At 36.6% G+C, this 21,160-nt stretch overlaps 1 protein-coding gene across 1 annotated transcript in view; it reads left to right on the forward strand.

Annotated features, from left to right (window-relative positions):
* Nucleotides 1–21,160, forward strand: part of LOC129067605 (cytochrome b5 reductase 4) — a 76,174-nt gene that overhangs the window by 27,508 nt on the left and 27,506 nt on the right. Inside the window, exons 5-9 of the mRNA XM_054569672.1 lie at nt 8,710–8,739; nt 12,838–12,898; nt 14,667–14,724; nt 17,436–17,529; nt 19,682–19,714. Coding sequence (XP_054425647.1) covers nt 8,710–8,739; nt 12,838–12,898; nt 14,667–14,724; nt 17,436–17,529; nt 19,682–19,714 — 276 coding nt within the window. The remainder of the gene's footprint in view (nt 1–8,709; nt 8,740–12,837; nt 12,899–14,666; nt 14,725–17,435; nt 17,530–19,681; nt 19,715–21,160) is intronic.

A 21,160-nucleotide genomic window follows, 5' to 3' on the forward strand; every position in this document is an offset into this window, starting at 1 on the left:
TTCTTTTCTTTTGGTATTCTTACAATTATCAGGTATAAAACAGTATGGTATGATGTGTTTTACTAGGATAGATGGTTCTGTGTCTATGAAAATAAAGTAGTAGTAGTAGTAGTAGTAGTAGTAGTAGTAGTAGTAGTAGTAGTGATAGGATGTGAGAATGGAGTTATGAGTCTGTGTTTCACTATGAAACCTTTTTGGATTAGGAGTGTTTTACTAGGGTGAGGCCAGTAGCAGGTAGTGATATGAGTCAACTTGCAAGGCATTAGGAAACAAGGTCAAGACTTTTAGGAATCAGAAAAGTGTGGTTGCAAGGAAGTGGATCTGGTTTTTGTAACAGGGTAGAGACTGACAATCTAGCAAGATACAGTCTGAATTCCAGGCTAACCAGAGTGAGTAGACCAAGTAAAAGGGACAAAACAACTAAAGAGAAAGAATTAATGTGTCAGAAATAAGGAATTCTCATGGTAATTAAGGTGAAGTGTTACTTTAATAGTACCTGCTATGCTTTCATCTGTAGTCAGGGGTTGATCATTGAACTCTGCTGGCCTGTGACTTATGGAAAGATGAGATAACTGCAATCGTCCAAACTGGAGCAGGTTTGACAATGAAAGAGGGTCCTGTAAGTAATTACGCTGGGATAACAGGGAGTGTGCTGACTCTGGCAACCTAGGACATGTGTTTACTCTGTAATTAGTTCTATAATTAGAACTCCTGGATAAAATAAGAACAGAGGATGAAAACAGAGATGAATTTGGAACAAGGAGGATGAAACTAGATTAGGTAGAAATAGAGAATGAAAACAGATGACGAGCACAAGGATAAAATGGGGGTAGTCGGTGGACTGAGCCTGCTGCTGAGATGATTTGTGGAGGTGGGGCGGGGGTGGGGAGCAGTGGCTATACTGAACATGAATGTTAGGCATGCGCTTCTCTCAATGCAAGACCCCTGGCATCATCTTAGGGCGGTGACCTGCTGGACCCCAGTGCAGGGGGATCCAGAACTGGCGTTCCGTGGACACCCGCGCAGTCAGGCAGTATAGTTTTCACTTTCTCTGGTGGTTTCTAGTGTGACCGTGGTGAAATGCTGGGTATCTAGGAAGAAAACAGAAAAGCCAATAGAGTCAGAACATAAAACAATACTGATGGATCCTTCTTAAGCAATCTGGGTGATTTTTATAGTCCTTTGTTTGAAAAATATGGCTTGTATTGTGCTTCAGAAAGGTATCGATAATGAATAGAAAGAAACTTTGAAAAGTTAAGTTTTAGTTGCTGATAATGTATTTACATAGAACTTTCATTCTCTGGCAAAGATGAAAAATGTTCTTACTGTTTGCTCTTCTCCTAGTCCTTCTCTGTCACAGTAACCACTGGCCATGTGTGACCACTGAACATTCACAATGCGCCGAGTCCGAACTGAGATGTGCTACAAGCATAACATATGCACTGCATTTAGAGACTTTAACTATGAAAAAAGAATGTAAAATATCTTATAATTTTTATATTGATTACATGTTGAAATGATAATATTCTGGATGTCTTCTATTAAGGAAAGATATATTATTAAAATGTAACCTGTTTCTTTTTACCTAGCTAATGTAGTTGCTAGAAAATTAGAAATTATACTTGTGGCTGACATTATATTTCTTTTGGACAGTACTGTTCTAGACCATAAATGTCCTTTAAAAAAATGTGACCATAAGTCACATTTTTAAAAGGTCATATTTTCCAGTGACATAGGGCAGTCTCAAGTTTCTCATTGCTTTATCATGATTTCTATTACTTTATGTTTTTAGTTTTCATGCCCACTCCCTCGAGCAGTTAATGACTATAAATAACTTAGAACCATGAATCAATAGAATACTTAGAGGTGGAAGAGGGATTTAAAGCTGTTCTAACACTCTCAGTTTAAAAGTGAGGATACTGAGGCTTGTATGTATACATACCTTACTAAAGGCTATAGATGTTTAATTGGAGAAGCCCACCATTTAAAGAAATCATGAGCGCTTTCTTTTGTAAGGCAGAGAATCACCTCATCAAAGTTATCTATTTTTGCCTAATTTTCCTTTGGCATATGCCAGTGGTTTTTAACTGGGGTTGATTTTGTTCCTGGGGGATATCTGGAGACATTTTGTTGCTGCAACTAAGCTAAATGCTCCTGGCATTCTAGTGAGTAGAGGGGAGGTCCAGGAATCTGCTAAGTACCCTATTAACGCCCAGGATAGACGCCCACAATAAAGAATTATCCAGCCCCAAATTTTAATAGTGCTGAAGTAGACAAACCCTTATCTATGAATTAGATTTTTTTTTCTTAAAAATGATGGTATTAGTGGCACATGTTTGTGAAGCTGGAATGTAGACAAAACAGCATTGGATGGACTGGAAGTTCACCTTCTACAAGAGTCAAAATTCTCTCTCTTAGGAGGGTCAATTTCCTCTCTGGTAAAACAGGGACAACTCAGGGCTCATGTGGGTGGGCAAAACACAAGCTCAGGGGATAATAGGTAGGGGAGACATAAAACAGTTACTGGTGGAGGGAAAGGGGCGAGGTGTCACGATGAAATGGCCTTCATGAATGGGCATATTTGTTGTCTCAGTCAGGTTGCCTTAATTTGCTTTTGCTGCTAGAACATCTCTTGTCTGAGTTTAATCTTGGAAATTATCTGAGTATGTGTTTGAACTATTCAGTCTTTATTTTATTTTATTTTTTTATTGTTCAAATGCATTTGTCTGCATTTTCCCACCACCACTTTCCCCTGCCCCACCCGTCCCTACCTCCCACCCTCAATCCTTCCCAGCTTTGGCTTTGTCCATGGGTCCTCTCTCCATGTTTCTTGACTTGACCCTTCCCCTTCTTGTCCCCATTACTCCCCCTGCCCCTCCCCGCTCTTGTTACTGTCAGTTGTTTTTTCTTTCAATGTTGCTGCTTATATTTTTCTTGTTTGTTTGTTTTGTTGATTAGGTTCCACTTATAGGTGAGATCATATGGTATTTGTCTTTCACCCCCTGGCTTATTTCACTTAGCATAATGCTCTCCAGTTCCATCCATGCTGTCGTGAAGGGTAGTAGCTCTTTCTTTCTTTCTGCTGCGTAGTATTTCATTGTGTAAATGTACCATAGTTTTTTGGTCCACTCATATATTGATAGGCACTTAGGTTGCTTCCAGCACTTGGCTATTGTAAATGGTGCTGCTATGAACATTGAGGTGTATAGGTTCTTTTGAACTGGTGTTTCAGGATTCTTGGGGTATAATCCCAGAAGTGGAATTGCTGGGTCAAAAGGCAGTTCCATTTTTAGCTTTTTGAGGAAATTCCAAACTGTTTTCCACAGTGGCTGCACCAGTCTACATTCCCAGCAGCAGTGTACTTGGGTTCCCTTTTCTCCACAATTCACCAGAACTTGCTGTTTGTTGATTTGTTTCTGATGGCCATTCTGATTGGTGTGAAGTGGTATCTCATTGTGGTTTTAATTTGCATTATCCTGATGACTAGTGATGCTGAGCATCCTTTCCTATGTCTCTGGGCCCTCTGTATGTCCTCCTTGGAGAAGTGTCTGTTCAGGTCCTTTGCCCATTTTTTAATTGGATTGTTTGTCTTCCTGGAGTTATGTGAGTTCTCTATATACTTTGGAGATCAAACTCTTGTCTGAGGTATCATTGGCAAATATACTTTCCCATACAGTTGGTTCCCTTTTCATTTTGCTGGTGTTTTCCTTAGCCATGCAGGAGCTTCTTATTTTCATGAAGTCCCCTTTGTTTATTCTTTCCTTTATGTCCCTTGCTCTAGGGGACAATCGGTGAAAATTTTGCTGTGTGGAATATCTGAAATTTTCTTGCCTATGTTCTCTTCTAGGACTTTTATGGTGTCTCAACTTATATTTAAGTTTTTTATCCATCTTGAATTTATTTTTGTGTATGGTGTCAGTTGGTGGTCGAGTTCCTTTTTTTTTTTGCATGTAGCTGTCCAGCTCTCCCAACACCATTTGTTGAAGAGGCTATTTTTACTCCATTTTAAGCTTCTGCCCCCTTTGTCAAATATTAATTGATCATAGAGACATGGGTTTATTTCTGGGTTCTCTATTCTGTTCCATTGATCTATGTGTCTGTTCTTCTGCCAGTACCAGACTTTTTTGATTACAGTAACCTTTTAATACAGCTTGATACCAGGTATTGTGATCCCTCCTACTTTATTTTTCTTTCTCAAAATTGCTGACTCTATTAAGGGTTGTTTATGGTTTCATATAAATTTTTTAAATGTATATTTTATATCTGTGAAATACATCATTGGTATTTTAATAGGAGTTGCATTGAATCTATAAATTGCTTTGGGTAGCATGGACATTTTGATGTTAATTCTTCCAACCCATGAACACAGTATATGCTTCCATTTATTTGGGTCTTCCTCAGTTTCTTTCTTCAGTGTTGTGTAGTTTTATGAGTACAGGTCTTTTACCTCCTTGGTTAGGTTTATTCCTATGTACTTGATTTTTCTTGTTGCTATAGCAAATGGGATTTTTTTTCCTGATTTCTGTTTCTGATTATTTCATTGTTGGTGTACAAAAATGCCTTCGATTTCTAAATATAGACTTTGTATCCTGCTGTTTCATCAAATTCACTTATTAGCTCAAGTAGTTTTTTGGTGGGGTCAATAGGTTTTTTTGTACACTATCATGTCATCTGCAAACAATGACAGTTTTACTTCCTTCTTTTCTCCTTTTATTTCTTTTTCTTGTCTCATCACTGTAGGTAGGACTTCCAGTCTTTATTTTAATCCTACTGGTAAACTGCTTCTAGGATAAGGAGTAATTCTGGGCCTTAATGTTTGAAAAATGTACTACATTTAAAGATGATTCAGAAGATGATTACAAAGATGAATAGAGGAAAGTAAAAAGTAAAGATAATTTAGAAATATAAAAATTTTATAAGATAGAAATGAGTATATAGCTTTTGAAACAAAATCAAGAATTTGTTGTAAGTTGTATTATCAGGAGTTCTGTTTAGAGATATGGAAGAAATTCCTAGAGAAAAAATGGTTGTTACACACATTGTAAAGAGCCAGCAAGTCTTCTGGCAAGGCTAAGAAGTAACGGAAATGATATGGTAAAAGAATGTTATGTTTTGGTAACAAGACTGAACTCATCTGATGGTTTCTTGGTATCAGTCTTTTGGAGTGAGGTGAGAGGATGAGATAATGTAGCTACATGATAAATGTAAAACATTCAGATATAAATGCTCAGTATTTGTCTTCCTCAAATATATTTTTCAGGGCCTTTCTGACAAATGCCTATATAGTTTTAAGGCATAGCTAGAATATTACTTCCTCAGTGGAGTCCTTTCACATTCCTTTTAAGTATAGATGCCCACCCTCTGTGGGCCATACTGCCTTCTACATACCTCTTTTACAGCATTTATCACATTCTATTAAAAAGAACATACTGGCCCTTTTACTTTAAATTAGGTTTACTTAATTTTTGAATAAGTAATGCATTCACATGATTCAAGAGTGAGAATTGCCCTTATCATACCTGCCCCCCACCCACTCCTTCCCCCTGCCATGTACACAAAAAGCTAACTACCTTCTACATTGATTGCGAATCCTTCCACATTTCTTTATACATATATAAGCAAACTGAATATATGTTCATATTTTCCTAATTTTTTATCCAAGTGGTTTCTTATTATGTCAGTATCCCTGTTAAGATGGTGATCAACAGGTTATTTGTTAGGAATGCACATACTGGTAAAGCAGGGTTTGATTTTGTTTTGTTTTTGTTTTATCCCTGGGATCTACCTGTGGCTCCACTTAGCAGGGGTAAACTAGATTGGGGTCACAATTAAAATTCCTTACCCAGCCTTCTTACCAAAGAAGAGTAGAATGCTGATAGATCACATTGCTAGCCATCCTAATGATGCCAACCTCTCCAGAAAGCAGAGTTTCTAATCAGAGTAATGCAGTCACACAGCATTATGAGAAAAGATCAATTCTTTTGGCCATGGAGCCAACCAAATGATAGAATTAGTTGTCAAGACAGGGTAGCACTTCTTGTTAGAGAGGAAAGTGTCTCATGTGACTAAAATGATTCAGATATAAATATACTTAATAGCAAAAGAAGTTTTTATTTCTATGACTCAAATTTTGAAAAGAGCTGCAAAAGTAGTCTAGCAGAGTTTTTAAAGATAATTTATATCATTTAAGTAGAAGTTCTCTTCCTAATGATAATTTTTGTATTAAAAAAGACCCAAGGAAGAATTACTAATTTATCAGGATCCAGAAAATTCTGATAGATACAAATCAGTTCATATCAGGCAGGAAGTAAATACATATCTTTCACTAGAAACTAATTACCTGGGGTGATTTTTCAAAATCTGTAAGCCTTTTAGATAAAAACATCGTTTTACATGATAAATGAAATTCATCAAACTGCCTGCTATGTGTTACACTGAAAATAGATTTACTTGTGATACTGCACATTTGCTGTTTGTTCTAAGATAAATAATCACACCCACAGTAGCAAAGACAGATGGAACTGACTGAATGACAGTAAGTGACTAAGCAGGGACATCAGCAATCCCTTGCAAATTGTAATGAATAGATTTTTATCTGTCATTTGATAAACAAAGTTCATTTTGAAGTATAATTTAAATGGTTTTTAGGTCTTTTGTGTTTTCAGTAAGTATTAACTCCAGCAATGGCATAGTAAGAAGTATGGTGCTAATTTCGGAAGAGGTGAAGTATAATCTTGGCTTTGCTGCTCAAGAGCTGTGGATTTCATTCAAGTCCTTGAGCTCAGATTTTTAGTCGTAAATGAGGGGATCATTGATAACTTGCTATATGTTGTTAAGATCCCTTTCAGCTATGAAATTATTTTGGAAAATGTGGAAAATAAAAAGAGACTGGTCATCTGGCCCCCTTAATCATGATTATTTTATGACAGGTGAGTGAAATGGAGGTACTTATTAAGGATCTCTGGTTGATAGAAAATGAAAACAAAAAATTTGAAAGCTTCAGTTTCTTTTTCTATAAAACAAAGTGTTATCACAGTAACAAGTGATGTCTTTCTGTTTAGTAGCTTGCAACGCAGTTTTTGTTTTAAATCCTGACAACATGCTGAGGGTTTTATTTTGATCATTTGGTATACTCTCGTGATCAAGATATAGATTTGTGAGTTGAATGCAATCCTGAAAGAAAACACTCGTTGATTTTTTTCTGAGTTCTGACATTAAAAATTTCATTGTACTTATATGTGAAAGATATCCTATTTTCAGCATTTTGGCCATTTAAATTTGGAATAACAGTGATGATTTTTAAGTGTAACCAAGCAGACACGGGTCTGTTCACATGATGCCTTGGTGAATGACCCAGCAGTCTGTATTGGAAGAAACAGGTTTTTATTTACAATATTCTAACCCTGGGGTGGTGGGGATGATCAGCGCACTTAGGCTTGGAGCTCTTCTTTCCCACGAGACCCAGCACTTCCCTTGTTTCCCAAAAGGCTATAAGCTAAAACCAAGCCAGAGTTCCCCATTTCCTTCTCTTAAGCCAGCTGCAAAGTCTCACAGCTGCTCTCTCCTTTAGGATTTGGGGTGCATTGCTATCAGCCTCTGTGTAATAGTCCAAGAAAGCATGTGCTGTGTTAAACCGGCTCACGGCAAAGCCCAGGAAAGTCTCAGGTTCCAAAAGTCCAGGTAGAGTCTGGATTTGCAAGGCAGCAGCAGGTCAACGTCTTGCAAGGCGGGATCCTTGATGATTTCGGAGTCAGCTGGAGCAGGCATGATAGAAGCAGCATGCCTGCTTTCTCACTAGTCCCTGACGGACCACTTCCTACAGCCTGCATGGCTCCTGTCTCACTACGGGCAGCCTGCTGGAATCTATCTTCACTACCAGCCCCATCACGGCTCTCTTATGGCTCTTTTACTCGCTTCCAAGCCGCATGACGGCATCCCATCATGGCCGCCCACGCTTAGTTTAAGTCCTGACCTGGAGCCTCCTGAGTAACCTCATCTCCGACTCCTCTCACAACGAGCTACATTTGCCCGTTCCTTGTATGGTGTACATTCCTTCAACTGCCATCCCCAGTCAGGGCAAACATGATTCAGTGATCCAGGGGCCTCCAGCACCCCTGGCTACCTATACCACTTTTGGTCTAAAAGTTACACCCACTTTGTCCCGAGGCATTAGCACAGCTATTAAACTGGCCTTTGTTCTGAGAAGTATTTTAAGCCTTATCCTCCACGCCCCCCATCCCCCAACCAAGGGCTCCGGGGGCTTTCTCCTATTTTCCTGGGCACCCCTCACCTTGTACCCTGTTACACACTGACCTATATAAAAGTGAAACACAAAGGTATCCATTTGGGGGTTGTTAATATATATGGGTTATAAAATGTAATCTAATAAATTCTGGTTAATTTTGACTAATTTGGAATATTGTAACCTGGAAAAACTTGAGTTTTTATATGTTTTCTAAAATAATTTACCAAAATGTTAGAAAAAAAATGCCCAAGGAAAAAAGACCAGAGAAATGGGAGACAAACACCTGGAGAGATGGCCAGGCAAGCTTCAGAGATGAAATTTATTTGAAAAAAGGACCATCTATTTATTAGCCTTATTTCTCTCTCCAGCCTTAGAAGAAAAAAGGGCTGATATCTTTAAATTAATAATGTTAATTTTAGCATTATAATATTCTCATCTGATTTTTTTCCTAAATCACTGTACAGACTGTCGTGAGGAAAAGAAAGTATTAAATGGTAAGTCATAAATTTATAGTAAAAAAATCATACTAATATGATTATGTATAATATTGCTTCACAGAATTATCTTGGGTATTTAAATTTTTTTTTATCCTTAAGATGTCTGTACTTACCCAAACTTAGAGGATTTGACAGAACTTTATAGATTCCGTATTCCAGCCATTACACTTAGTCACTTCTATAACATCCCTGAACATGTGTTCATCTGCCCTCAGCATGAAGACTTGGGCTCACTAGGAAGCAAGACGAAACAAGTCCCCTCCCTCAGCCACATAAGCTCGCCTCCAGTGTTGGCATGCAGATGCCCAGTAGCCTGTTAATCTACTCGTCTCTGGGCTCAGCAGTGGTGGCTTCTTCAACCACTCAGTATGACTTAGAATTACAACAACTATATTCATGTGTTTAGAAATAGGGTTTTTTCTCTCTTTAAAGGAAAGTTTTAGAAATTCAGCTAATAAGCTACACAGTCAGATGAGTTACCATTTTATAACTAGAGAAAATAGTCTACATTGTAGGCTAATTTATGCAGCTTGCAATGTAACAACTGAAGCTGCTAGTCCAGTAGTATAACGCTGCATGAATGAGGCACTGATCTTAAAAGTTCATCTGATGATTGGCTCTTGTGGGATATTATGCAGACAACCTTCACTTAAAGACTAATTACTAATGGACTGGGCATTTCATTTCCCACCACACATGGCTTCCAGGACCTTTACTTTCCTATTGCCCTGCTTTGGATGCACTGTATTGAACTAATATCTCAGTTAAAGGTGGCCCTAAAAACGGGCTGTAGCATATCAGTGGTCTGGCCAGCATAGTTACCTCTTAAGACCTTAGATCTTCTGAAATTGTTATATGCACGCACATACATACTTACATGGATGAGCAAAATTAGGTTTACAGTTGTATGGAAAGGACATGCAAGTTATGATTATAATAATATAAGAATAAACTTTTGCATACTCAAAACTGAAACTTACTTTTGGTATGTTAGCTGCTTCTCATATCTGCCTCATTTAAGTCTATGTGGAAAGTCTGTGTATTTGCAGATGTCACCTGCCTGCCTTCTAAATTGTTATTCATACAGCTGTTTAAAATACTGAGTGAGAGAGACTACTGTGGTATTCCACTAGATACCTGATCCCTTCAAAATGGTATCAGTCCATCAAGTCAGCATTTTTGAGAGGGAGAATGTTCTTCAGTCTCACTTACTTAACCTAATTATTTTATTCCACCTCACACTAACTTCAGATTCCTTCAACTTATCCCAAGTATAGTACGTGTAAGGTGTTGTGTATTATTTGGCCTATGGCATTATTCTCTTTTCCTAGTTTATATTTGTGTGGTACTATATGGTTTTCAGAATGTTCAGGATTTGCCTTATTTGCGCTCTCATGAGATTGCAGGACAGATTTCTTTACTAGTTTGAATTTGAGGAAGAGGCAACAGTGGTTTTCACAAAATCACAGTGTCCAGATTTCCTCGTCCTAATCAGATTATATAAGATCAAAATTACTCAGTAACGATTTATGAATTCTGTTGATAGCTTTTTCTTAAAGAAACTCTTAGATTGTGATGTGTATGTTTTTTTATTTATGTAAGAGGCCTCCAAAAGATGATTTATGATATATGAGAGGGGACCCAAAACCACTGGAATTTATTTATAAAAAATTGTGTATTTATTCTTACATGTTTAAAATTGTCAGCTTCCAAGTACTCTCGTCCATTTGATGCACTACACCTATTGAGATGTTTTTTCCACTGCTCAAAACAGTTTTTGAACTCATTGATTTTGATGCCTTTTAGTGTTTCTGCTGTTTTCTGTTTCATCTATTCCACATCAGCAAAATGTTTCCCTTTTGAGGACTTTTTTTCATCTGGGGAAACAAAAAAAGTCATTGGGGGTGAGACTGGGTGAATAGGGAGGGTGGGGTATGGCGGTCATGCCCTTCTTGATCAAAAACTGTTGAACACTCAGTGCAGTGTGGGCGGGTGCGCTTGTAAATCACCCATCATGAAATGGGCAAATGTGTTGAAAGCATCTTCCAAAAAAATTCACTGAAGCTGAATATGGCCTTTCACAACAACACCTGCTGGTGCACTGATACAGGTGGGTCCCTAGAACACTCAACAGCTGGGGAAACCTGTACTACAAGGGGCCCACCCTCCAGAAGATAATTCTAAGATTTTTTTTAGGTCCCCCTTCATATATCTCTTATTAAAATATTTTTTAGGGCTTCTCAAATAATTTAATAAGATTATTTTTCTTGTTTTTTGTCACTGTAGAAAGATTGCCTTTTAATTATTGTAGTCTCATTTCTTTTATTACACCTGTAATTTTGTGGTGGAGCGTTCTTCTTCAGGTTCACTGCCAATTGCTTCATATATGTTTGGCCCTGTTTTGTCACATCTCAGAGACTTCCTTTGTTTATCTGAAAATTAAGTATATCCTGCAGAATTACATGGGAAGAGGCGGATGCTGAGTAAGGCCTGAGCTCAGGGTTCATAGTCAGCCTCATCCAAAAATATGTGGGTAGTTGACACCTGTGCTGGTACTTAAGCTTGTGTTTCAATAGAAGATTCTGTGACTAAAAAGAATCTTGAAAACCTCTAAACTAGCTTGTCTTAAAGGTACCTCCTTACTCTAACTTTATATAAGTACTATGTGACTTTGATTCAGAATTTCTAGAAGCACTAGAGACTAAACATTAATTTTTTTCTATGCAGTTTGAGAAATAATAATATAATCAAGTAGTGCTTTTCAAAGCTCTTTTAGCAGCAGTAAAATTTTGTCTTTTTCCAAAACAAAATTTTATAGAATGTATTCCTATTGTGGGGGTAGGGAGGATATTGGGTTGGCCAAAGAGTTTATTTGGTTTTTTCCGTAAGACGGCTCTACTAGCACTTAGTTGTCTTTAACTTCATTCAAAACAATATTGTTAGATTGTATTGTGACAGCTGTCATATCAGTGTGCATTTCTAAAAAAATCAAAATTGGTGAGTTTTTGTGTAGCCATTTTAATATTGAAGATGGAAGAAAATAAGCAACAGTTTCAGTGTATTATTCTTTATTATTTCAAGAAAGATAACAACGCAACAAAAATGCAAAAAACGATATTTGTAGTGTATGAAGAAGGTGCTGTGGCTGATCAAACATGTCAAAAGTGGTTTGTGAGGTTTCATGCTGGACATTTCTCACAGGATAATGCTCCATGGTTGGATAGACTAGTTGAAGTTGATAGCGATCAAATCAAGACAGTAATTGAGAATAATCAACATTATATCACACCGGAGATAGCCAACATACTCAAGATACCCAAATCAATAAAGTTATTGATGAAAATGAAATATGTCTTTTATTTTATGGAAAAAATCATACGAACTTTTTGGCCAATCCAGTATTTAATGTTTACAGAATCTGCAGAATTCTTCCATGTCTCAGAGTTTTCTAATGCAATTTGAAAAGCACAGCTTTATCATACTTTTAGAATGTTTTATTGATACATGTCCACAAGAATGACTGAAATGGGAAAAAATAATACCACTTGTTAGTGAGGTTGTAGAGAAACTAGAACTCTCAGACAGGAGAATGAATCAATTCTGGTATAGTCATACATTATAATACTACTCATGAATAGAAAAGGAACAAAGTACTGATACGTTCAATAGCAGATAAAATCTCAGAAAGCTCCAGGTTTGATTTATTGCTCAGTATCAATCATGCATATTTGATACAAGAACTATAAATGTCTATAATACTGGACCAAAAAAAAAAAAAGCCAGACCAAAAGAGAACATATAAGATTCCATTTTTAGAAAGGTCAGCTACAGGCATAAACTAATCATGATGTTAAAAGTTAGAACAGGGGTATAAGGGTGGTGATTGGAAGGAGTACAAATAGGATGTTGGTTACAAGTGTTAATGTTTTATTTTATAAACATTTATTGAGTAGCACATCTTTGATTTGTGTCCTTTTATAATATTTCAAATAAGAACTTTACTGAAAAGATTAAAAGAAAGAAAAATACTATGTTGATGAACTGTGGCTATATTGTTTCCTTGTTTTTTTGTTTGTTTGTTTGTTTTTAATGAAGGCATGCTTCCTAAGAGCCAAGTGACAGACACACTTGCCATAGAAGGCCCTATTTCTCCAAGGTATGAATTCTTGTTTTACTTCTTTAAAACTAAATCAGTTTGATATCAAAATATATACATAAAAAAATAAAACAGCCATGGGTTTATTAATTGCTTACTGTGTTAACCGTACTTCTTTGACATAAGAACTGTAATGCTGCCATGACTGGTGTGGCTCAGTGGATTGAGTGCCAGCCTGTGAACCAAAAGGTGGCCAGTTCAGTTCCTGGTCAGCACACATGCCTGCATTGTGGGCCAGGTCTCCAGTTGGGGACGAGCGAGAGGCAGCAGATCGATGTTTCACATATCACATATCAGTGTTCCTTTCCCTCTCTCTAAAGAAAAAAAAAGAGAGAGAGAGAGAATTGTAGTGCTTTATTTATCAGACATTCTTGAAGAATAAACTGTTCTGTAAACGTGAATTTTTAATATACTGAGGTTTGGTTCATTTTAAACAACAAAACTTAAAAAAAACTTCAAAACAAATTTTGATTATAAAATATACATTCATGGTAGAACACTTGGAAAATTCAGAGAAATACAAAAGGAAGTGATAAAAATCAGTTGTAATCCCATCAACCCTAGGTACATGCTCTTCATATTTGGTTTATTCCACTCAGTTAGAATCATATAATACCTATTTCCATATTATTCCCTTTTGATATTACTGGTACTCTGATATATTCTGTGACCAACTTCCTATGTCATTAGATATTATATAAAAGCATTTTTGTATACATTACCTTATATAACCACACTATAATTTATTTAACTATTGTTTTTTGTATATCTAATTTGTTATATCATTTTAAATGGAAATCTTTCAGAATGTATTTATTACATGCCAACTGTTTTAGCAAATTAAGTAATTCATATATATTTTTGTTAATGACACTTCAAATGCCCTCAGAGTTACGTGTGTTCTTTGTTGCTTTTTTCTCTTTCTGCCTTTCTCCCTCTCATCAATCTATATTTTATCAGCAGCATCCTGCTATATTTGTTAAATTTGTTGAATTATTTCATATACAATCTGTTAAATTATTTTATATAGGTTAAGGGCCTAGGGATACCTCCTTTAGTATTTACTAGTTTGTGCCTAGTTTGTCAGTTTGATTAATAGCTATTACAAAACAGAAGACTTAGTTTTACCTTAAGTTTTACTGTTTACCCAATAAACAAACTCAAACTAATTTCTTGAGTAGTAATATACTTGTGACAAGGAGGAATAAAAGCAGGTAGATTTTGTCATGTTCCTTAAGAAAACATACTGTGTTTTGTTATTGCTCTGATAGAAGAAGATTTTAGTAAAGAAATGTGTAATTTTTATAAGAAGTGTCTTGTCAAAGATAACCTTTTCTGCCCTCGCTGGCCTGGCTCAGAGAATTAGGTGCTGGCCTGTGAACCAAAGGGTCGCTGGTTTGATTCCCAGTCAGGGCACATGCCTGGGTTGCAGGCCCGATCCCCTGGAGGGGATGCTCGAGGGGCAACCACTCAGTGATGTTTCTCTCCCTCTCTATCTCCCTTCCTTCCCCTCTCTGAAAATAGATAAATAAAATCTTTAAAAAAAACAACCACCACCTTTTCTGAATCCAAGTTGGAACACGTGTGAGTATAGGTATTTTAAATTTGGAAATAATTGCCAGTTATACAATGATAAAACCACTAATTATTTAGGAAAGAAGTTTACCTAGAGAAATAAATGTCTCAGTTTAGATTTTAAACATTTAATGATTTAATATATGTTAGTATACATGATTGTCAATATAATTAATATTTTCTTGATTTACAGCTATGACTGGTTCCAAACAGACTCATCAGTCACCATTGTCATATATACGAAACAGAAGGTAAGCACATCTTTAAAATTACAGAAAAAATAAATAAATGTTAGCTAAGTGCCAGGTACTTTTCCATTCACTTTTCTCGTATTGACGTACATACTCTTTGCAATAACTCTATGAGGTAAACTATGTTATCCCTGCTTCACGGATAAAGAAACAAAGGAAGATTTAAGTTATTACTCAGAGTCACACAGTGACAAATCTAGCATTTTGAACCCAGGCAGGCTAGCTGCATTGTGTATGTTCTTAACAACTATATTGTATCCTCTTAGAAAAAACTAGACTAGCAAGTATATGTGCCTTTTTGAAAGCACAGATGACAAAAGTGAGAGTCCCATTTAACTTCAGTATGAGAACTAATTTCTTGAACGTAAACTGGGATTTGAGAGACAGGAGACTGCACTGTCGAGGCTTAGTGTACTTAAACCACTAATGGGGTTCACATGCCCTCTTGAAACTGAAATTCAGGACATAATTTATTCACAGTTTCTTGAACACCTACTTTGTTTGCAGTGCTCTCTAATATGCCAGGGATCCAGTAATAACAGTAGATACATAGAGACTTGGCTTTTATTGGGCTTATCGTCCAGCTAGGAAATCAGATAAGAAGGCAATTTACAACACCCCCAAACACATCCTCCAGCAACTGACAAGGTTCTCACACTTGTGGGACCATGTGGATTTAAAGACAAGTTCTAGCAGCTAGGAGCTTCTGAGAATTCATGTTACTTCTGTAGTAGCAGAACTACATCTGAGCCAGTGAGTTCCTCTGACTCTTGCAGCATGATTTGACCATTCCATAAGGGCGACCAGCCTCTGCTTGATAGAGCCAGGGGGGCCAGAGGCACTGCTGGTCCCATCTTCCACTCCCTCTTGTTATTGCCTCCTCATTGCATAGTCTAAAACCAATAGGGCAGGCCTGGGGGCGTGGGGGCTTACTGCCATTAGTGTCAGTAAGGCAGAGGTTGGATGGCTTCTGTGTGTTATAATGTGTTCAGTGCATGGTATAAGCGATTTTCAACCTTTTTCATCTCATGGCACATAAACTAATTACTAAAATTCTATGGCACACCAAAAAATATATTTTTTGCCAATCTGACCAAAAAAACAGTATAATTTTGATTCATTCACACCAGATATCTATTGTTGTGTTGGCTGTCATGTTTTTTATTTGACGATCTAAGGGAAAAGAACAGTGCCCATGACTAGCCTGGTATTGGATGTGTTAAAAATGCTTGTGGCACACTGGTTGAAAATTGTTGGTATAAATGATAGGTGCTAAAATAACTTGCACCAAGGCTATATGGAAATTAGACACATGTAAAAATTTGTTAGTGAATTTATTTTTTTCATAAGCTGAGGTTGAGAGGGTGTATAATTTGCTAGCATCACACAATAGTGGCAAGAATAAAATGAGCACAAATATCTTGGCTCCTGGTCTAATTATAATTGTTTTTACCAAATTATTTATTCAACAGATATTTATTAAGCACCTAGTAGGTGGCAAGCAATGTTCTGTATGCAGCCCTAGCCATGTGGCTTGATTGGAGCATTGCTCCATGTACACCAAAGAGTTGCTGGTTTGATTCCTGGTCAGGGCACATGGCACCTTGGTTGCAGGTCTGATCCCCAGTTGGGATGCGTACAAGAAGCAGCCACTTAATGTTTCTCTCACATTGATGTTCTCTCTCTCTCCCCCTCCCCCTTCTTCTCTCTCTGAAAATCAGTGGAAACAAGTCCTTGGGTGAGGTTAAAAAAAAATTCTCTATACATTTCCTTATGCCTAGAGCTTAGAGATGAGTGAGTAAGGTAGATAGTAAGTACAGATAGATAAATAATTCAGATTGCGATATGTGCTTTGAAGAGTAGAACTAGGTTGTAGGAGAGAAAAAACAGGAGTAATATTTATCTTGTGGGTTCTGTAAAGATGTGCCATGTGAAGTGCCACTGATCATCTTAAAAGTATGAGGTCTGTCCAGAAGGTAGCCAGCCATGGAATATGAAAAAGAGACATTTATTGAAGAAGATATAAGATACAAGAAACATTGTACATAGGACCAATGATACCTCAGTCCCCTTCAAAGTAGGCACCTTGGGACCTCACACGGTTCTCACAATTGCCAATAGCTACCCTGTCATATTTTCATGAATCTCATCAATAGTGTAAAATGTCTTCCCTTTGAAAGGTGATTTTAGTTTTGGGAAAAGCCAGAAGTCTCATGGTGCCAAATCTAGGCTGTAGAGGGGCTGAGTGACCTGGGTGATCTGATGTTTCACCAAAAACCTATGCATGAGAGATGCGCCTATGCATGTGTGAGCAGGCGCATTATCCTGATAAAACTGCTGATCACTAGTTGCCCATAGCTGTGGCTTTCTGAATCATCTGAATAGTTTCCGTGGAGGAATGTTCAAGTTTAAAGCAAAAGTTGACGCAGATTCATTACTCTACTGACTCATTTTGAATGTGACAAGCACACAGAACACATGCTCACTCAATGGTGTCTACTGCCCCTGCTGACTAGTACAGTGAGGTCATCACTGTTAACAAATGCACATTCCAGTCTACTCTCCTTGGCTGCCAGGTTGTATCAATGTCATGCAAACCGTTCTTGCTGTATTAACAATGGCTAGACTTTTCTGCACAGACATCATTTTACAGTTGTTGAAGTCTGGGAAAAAATTACTTTTTAATCTTTCTCTTTTGCTTTCTGTTTAAGGATATCAATTTAGACTCAATAATAGTTGATCATCAGTGTGATACCTTTAGAGCAGAAACAGTCATCAAGGATTATTCATATCTTATACATATTGGTAAGTATCTTCTTCCTTATTAATGGAAACAACTTCAGTTTCCTCTAAGTGTGGCAATAACTTGGTCTGAAGTTTAGGTACTAAATATTTTATCTGCCGTTATTTTGATTTTATATTTAATATGCTGTCATTCTGGTTTCTCATCTTTGATCAATTTCCTTGTTATTTCTTTATACTAATGAAATTACTAGAAAATGGCAGTATAATCTCACCTTTCCAAAATTAAAAAAGATTAGATGTAATTAGTTGGTCCAGCTTTGTAAGACTCTTACTTGACACCTCCAAACAGATCTCTGAAAGCTTGTCTGTTACATGCTTCCACTGAGCACTCATCACTAGGTGCTAGTTTCATTGGCCTGTTTCTTTTCAGCTATGTCGCAGGAAAGTCAGAGGCTGTGCCAAAGTAGCATGGACTGCAAGGATGTATTGTAACCCTCCATGGTCAAACAGCAACCATACAGTTTGTTTTGAGAGGTTACAGACCTAGACGGGGGAGGGAGGAGCTGGATGAAAGTTGGTAAAGGAATTATCTGAAGAACATATATGCATAACTCATAGACACAGACAACAGAGTGGTGATGGCCAGAGGGAAGGGGTCTGGGGCCTGGTTGTAGGTGGGCAAATGAGGGTGGAGGAGGACATCTGTATAGTGTCAACAATAGAAATAAAGTGAAAGGGAGGGAGGGAGGAAAGGAAGGAAGAAAGGAAGGAAAAGAAAAGGAAGGAAAGGAAGGAAGAGAGAAAGAAAGAAAGAGAGAAAGAAGAAAGAAAGAAAGAAAGAAAAGAAAGAAAAGAAAGAAGAAAGAAAAGGAGGGGAGGGGAAGGGAGTGGAGGGGAGGGGAAGGGAAGAAAGAAAATCAGAACTGAAATATGGAATAAAAGATACCAGACTCTGAATTCATTTGTGATCCTTAATGAATTTGACTCTAGGATTTTACCCTTTTCTTCTTCTATGAAGGTTATATTATAATTAGAAGGTAGAAATGAAACAAAAACAACAGCAAAAAGAAAATAATCTTGGTTATTAATTTAAGCATGAATTCTTACATAAAGGACATTTCATTTACTTTTGTAAAACAGACCGAAAATCTCTAGATCTCAGCTGATTTAGGATTCTGCTTGGTGCTTTGTTATATTAATGAAGTACCTGTAGTTCTGAATTTGGTCAGAGTGATAGATGTCTTTTTATTTCTTATTTTCCCTCCATTCATTAATCAACCTACAACTTTTCTCCTAGAAGTATGTCCTATCCTATTTTTTGTTAGCCTAATAAATTGCCTTTTGTAGTTGTCTAGAAAACATATTTCTAAAAAAGTATACATTATTCATTAGCACTGTCATAATTTTTCTTTATATAAAACCTCTGTGCCTAGCATCTGTTTTAAATATTATGGCTAATTTTGTTCATACTGTATATAACTAACATCTGGCATACTTATAAAAAGTGAACAAAAATTCCACATTAAAAACTATGAAACTCTTGGTTAGTAATATTGGATCAGACTAAAACAATGTAAAACTTTTAGTTCCAGATAACCATATTAACAAAGTGGAATTTAGAGCAAATGTTTGTAAAAATATTTCTTGTATCTTCTTCTGGAATGTAAGTTCCATAAGAGCAGGGGTATTTCTCTTTGACTCCCTGTTGTATCCATAACACCTAGAAATTACATGGTACACATACATTCTCAATAAACTTTTTTCAATAACTGAATGAACATTCAACTTTAGATAACAATAAGAAAAAAACTGAGCCAGATTTGGGTGTGGCCTGTATTCACATGTGCACACACATGGACACACTGGAACACACAGGCCTCTCCCCACCTGCTCTCCTCTTGGTGTGTAGGCCCGTCAGCCTGGGACCATGCTTGGAACAGTGTGGGTTACCCACCTGTGAGCAATTGGATATTAGCTCTTTAATTAATAGGGAGAGAAATGGAAAGATGAAGAAAAATATATAGTATGTTTAAATAATAAGACTCTACATTTCAGTTGTGTACAATTTCTTTCTTTTGGTCTTGCAACATGTTTTATTTATCTTGAGAGATTTGAAATAGTGCATAAGAGAACCATTTAAATGATCTATGATGTTCATGAACTATATGAATTAAAGTTGGATTTTAAGTAAATGTATATTTTTACTTTCTAGGGCTAAGCCATGAGATTCAAGAAGATTTTTCTGGTAAGCCTTACAAAAAAAAATAATTATGTGTATATGTACATACACACATACATATGTACACATATATGAAGGGGTATAAATCAGCATGTTTTATTTTCCATGTGTATGTATTCCTGTTAAAAAACAAAGATGTGATGTTTTTAGATAAACAAATACATTAATTTTTAAATATACTCTTCTCCCTGTGATTCTGTTTTTTCCCCCTTTTTTCTTTCCCCTTGTTCTTTCCATCTCTTTACCCATTACTTTTCTTCTCCTTAGAAAATAATTTGCCTCCCTTTTATTCTTCCTTCTTTCCTTATCGCTGCCCTATTCCTGACATTCAGCTTGTAGAAGTATACTAGGCCAGACAAGTTTTTCTTAGGTATATATATTTGAATGTTTAATGTTGACAATGCATATTAAATTATGAATATTGTTGCATACAAATACACAGTGTGAATTTTACAAAGCTTTTTAACAACAGAAGACTCATTATAGAATGGTGATTTCTCAGGATTTTTTTAACTTTATTTTAAATATAATAAATTACATTTAATGTGTACAACATGATTTGATACAGGTATACTCTGTGAAAGGATTCTCACAATTACTGTTTAACACATCCATCATCCCACATATTTACCATTTTTTAAAATTTTTCATGAGAGCAGATGTTCTACTACTCTCTTAGCAAATTTAAGTTATTCAATACATTATCTACTAAAATCACAATGTTATACTTTAGATTCTCAGATTACTCATTTTATAACTGAAAGTTTGTACCCCTCCTGATGTGCCCTACCCTCTAGCCCCTGGTAGTCACTGTTTCACTCTCTGTTTCTATACCTCACTTTTTTTTAAGACTCCACATATAAGAGATACCATGTATGGTTGTCTATTCTGCCTGGCTTATTTTGCTTATACCCTCCAGGTTTACCCATGTTGTTGCATGGCAGGATTTCTCTTTTTTAAGGCTGTGTAATATTCCATTTCCCCCTGTTTTAAAGTACTGTCAGAATACTTTGCACTGGTTCTGCCTCTCCTTTTCTGTGTACCATAGTAACTCTATAAATTGCCTAAATTTAGCTCCTTAAGGTCACAAACCATGTTTTGTGTTTGGTAAGCTTCAGATCAGTGCATGTTGAATTGAATTAATTTGCCTATCATGAGTTATTACAGTGCTATCAAATTTTGTGTTTATGGGGAGGAAGAACAGAAAGATTGTTTCTAAGGACAAAATGAAATATACTTTAGATCTTTAAATACACATTCAATTCCTAAAATTTAATCAGTGTGTAAAAGCCTATAGTTTATTAATTTACCCATATAGTCTAAACTATTTTATTTATTCTTTATTAAAGTTTGTTTGTTTGTTTGTTTATAGAGGGGAATGGAGGGAGAAAGTGAGGGACAGAAACATCAGTGTGTGGTTGCTTTTCTCACATACCCCCTACTGGGGACCTG

Source organism: Pteronotus mesoamericanus, unplaced genomic scaffold (assembly GCF_021234165.1).
Source record: "Pteronotus mesoamericanus isolate MK-2021 breed Mesoamerican mustached bat unplaced genomic scaffold, CSHL_Meso_final contig_20, whole genome shotgun sequence".
Classification (NCBI taxonomy): domain Eukaryota; kingdom Metazoa; phylum Chordata; class Mammalia; order Chiroptera; family Mormoopidae; genus Pteronotus; species Pteronotus mesoamericanus.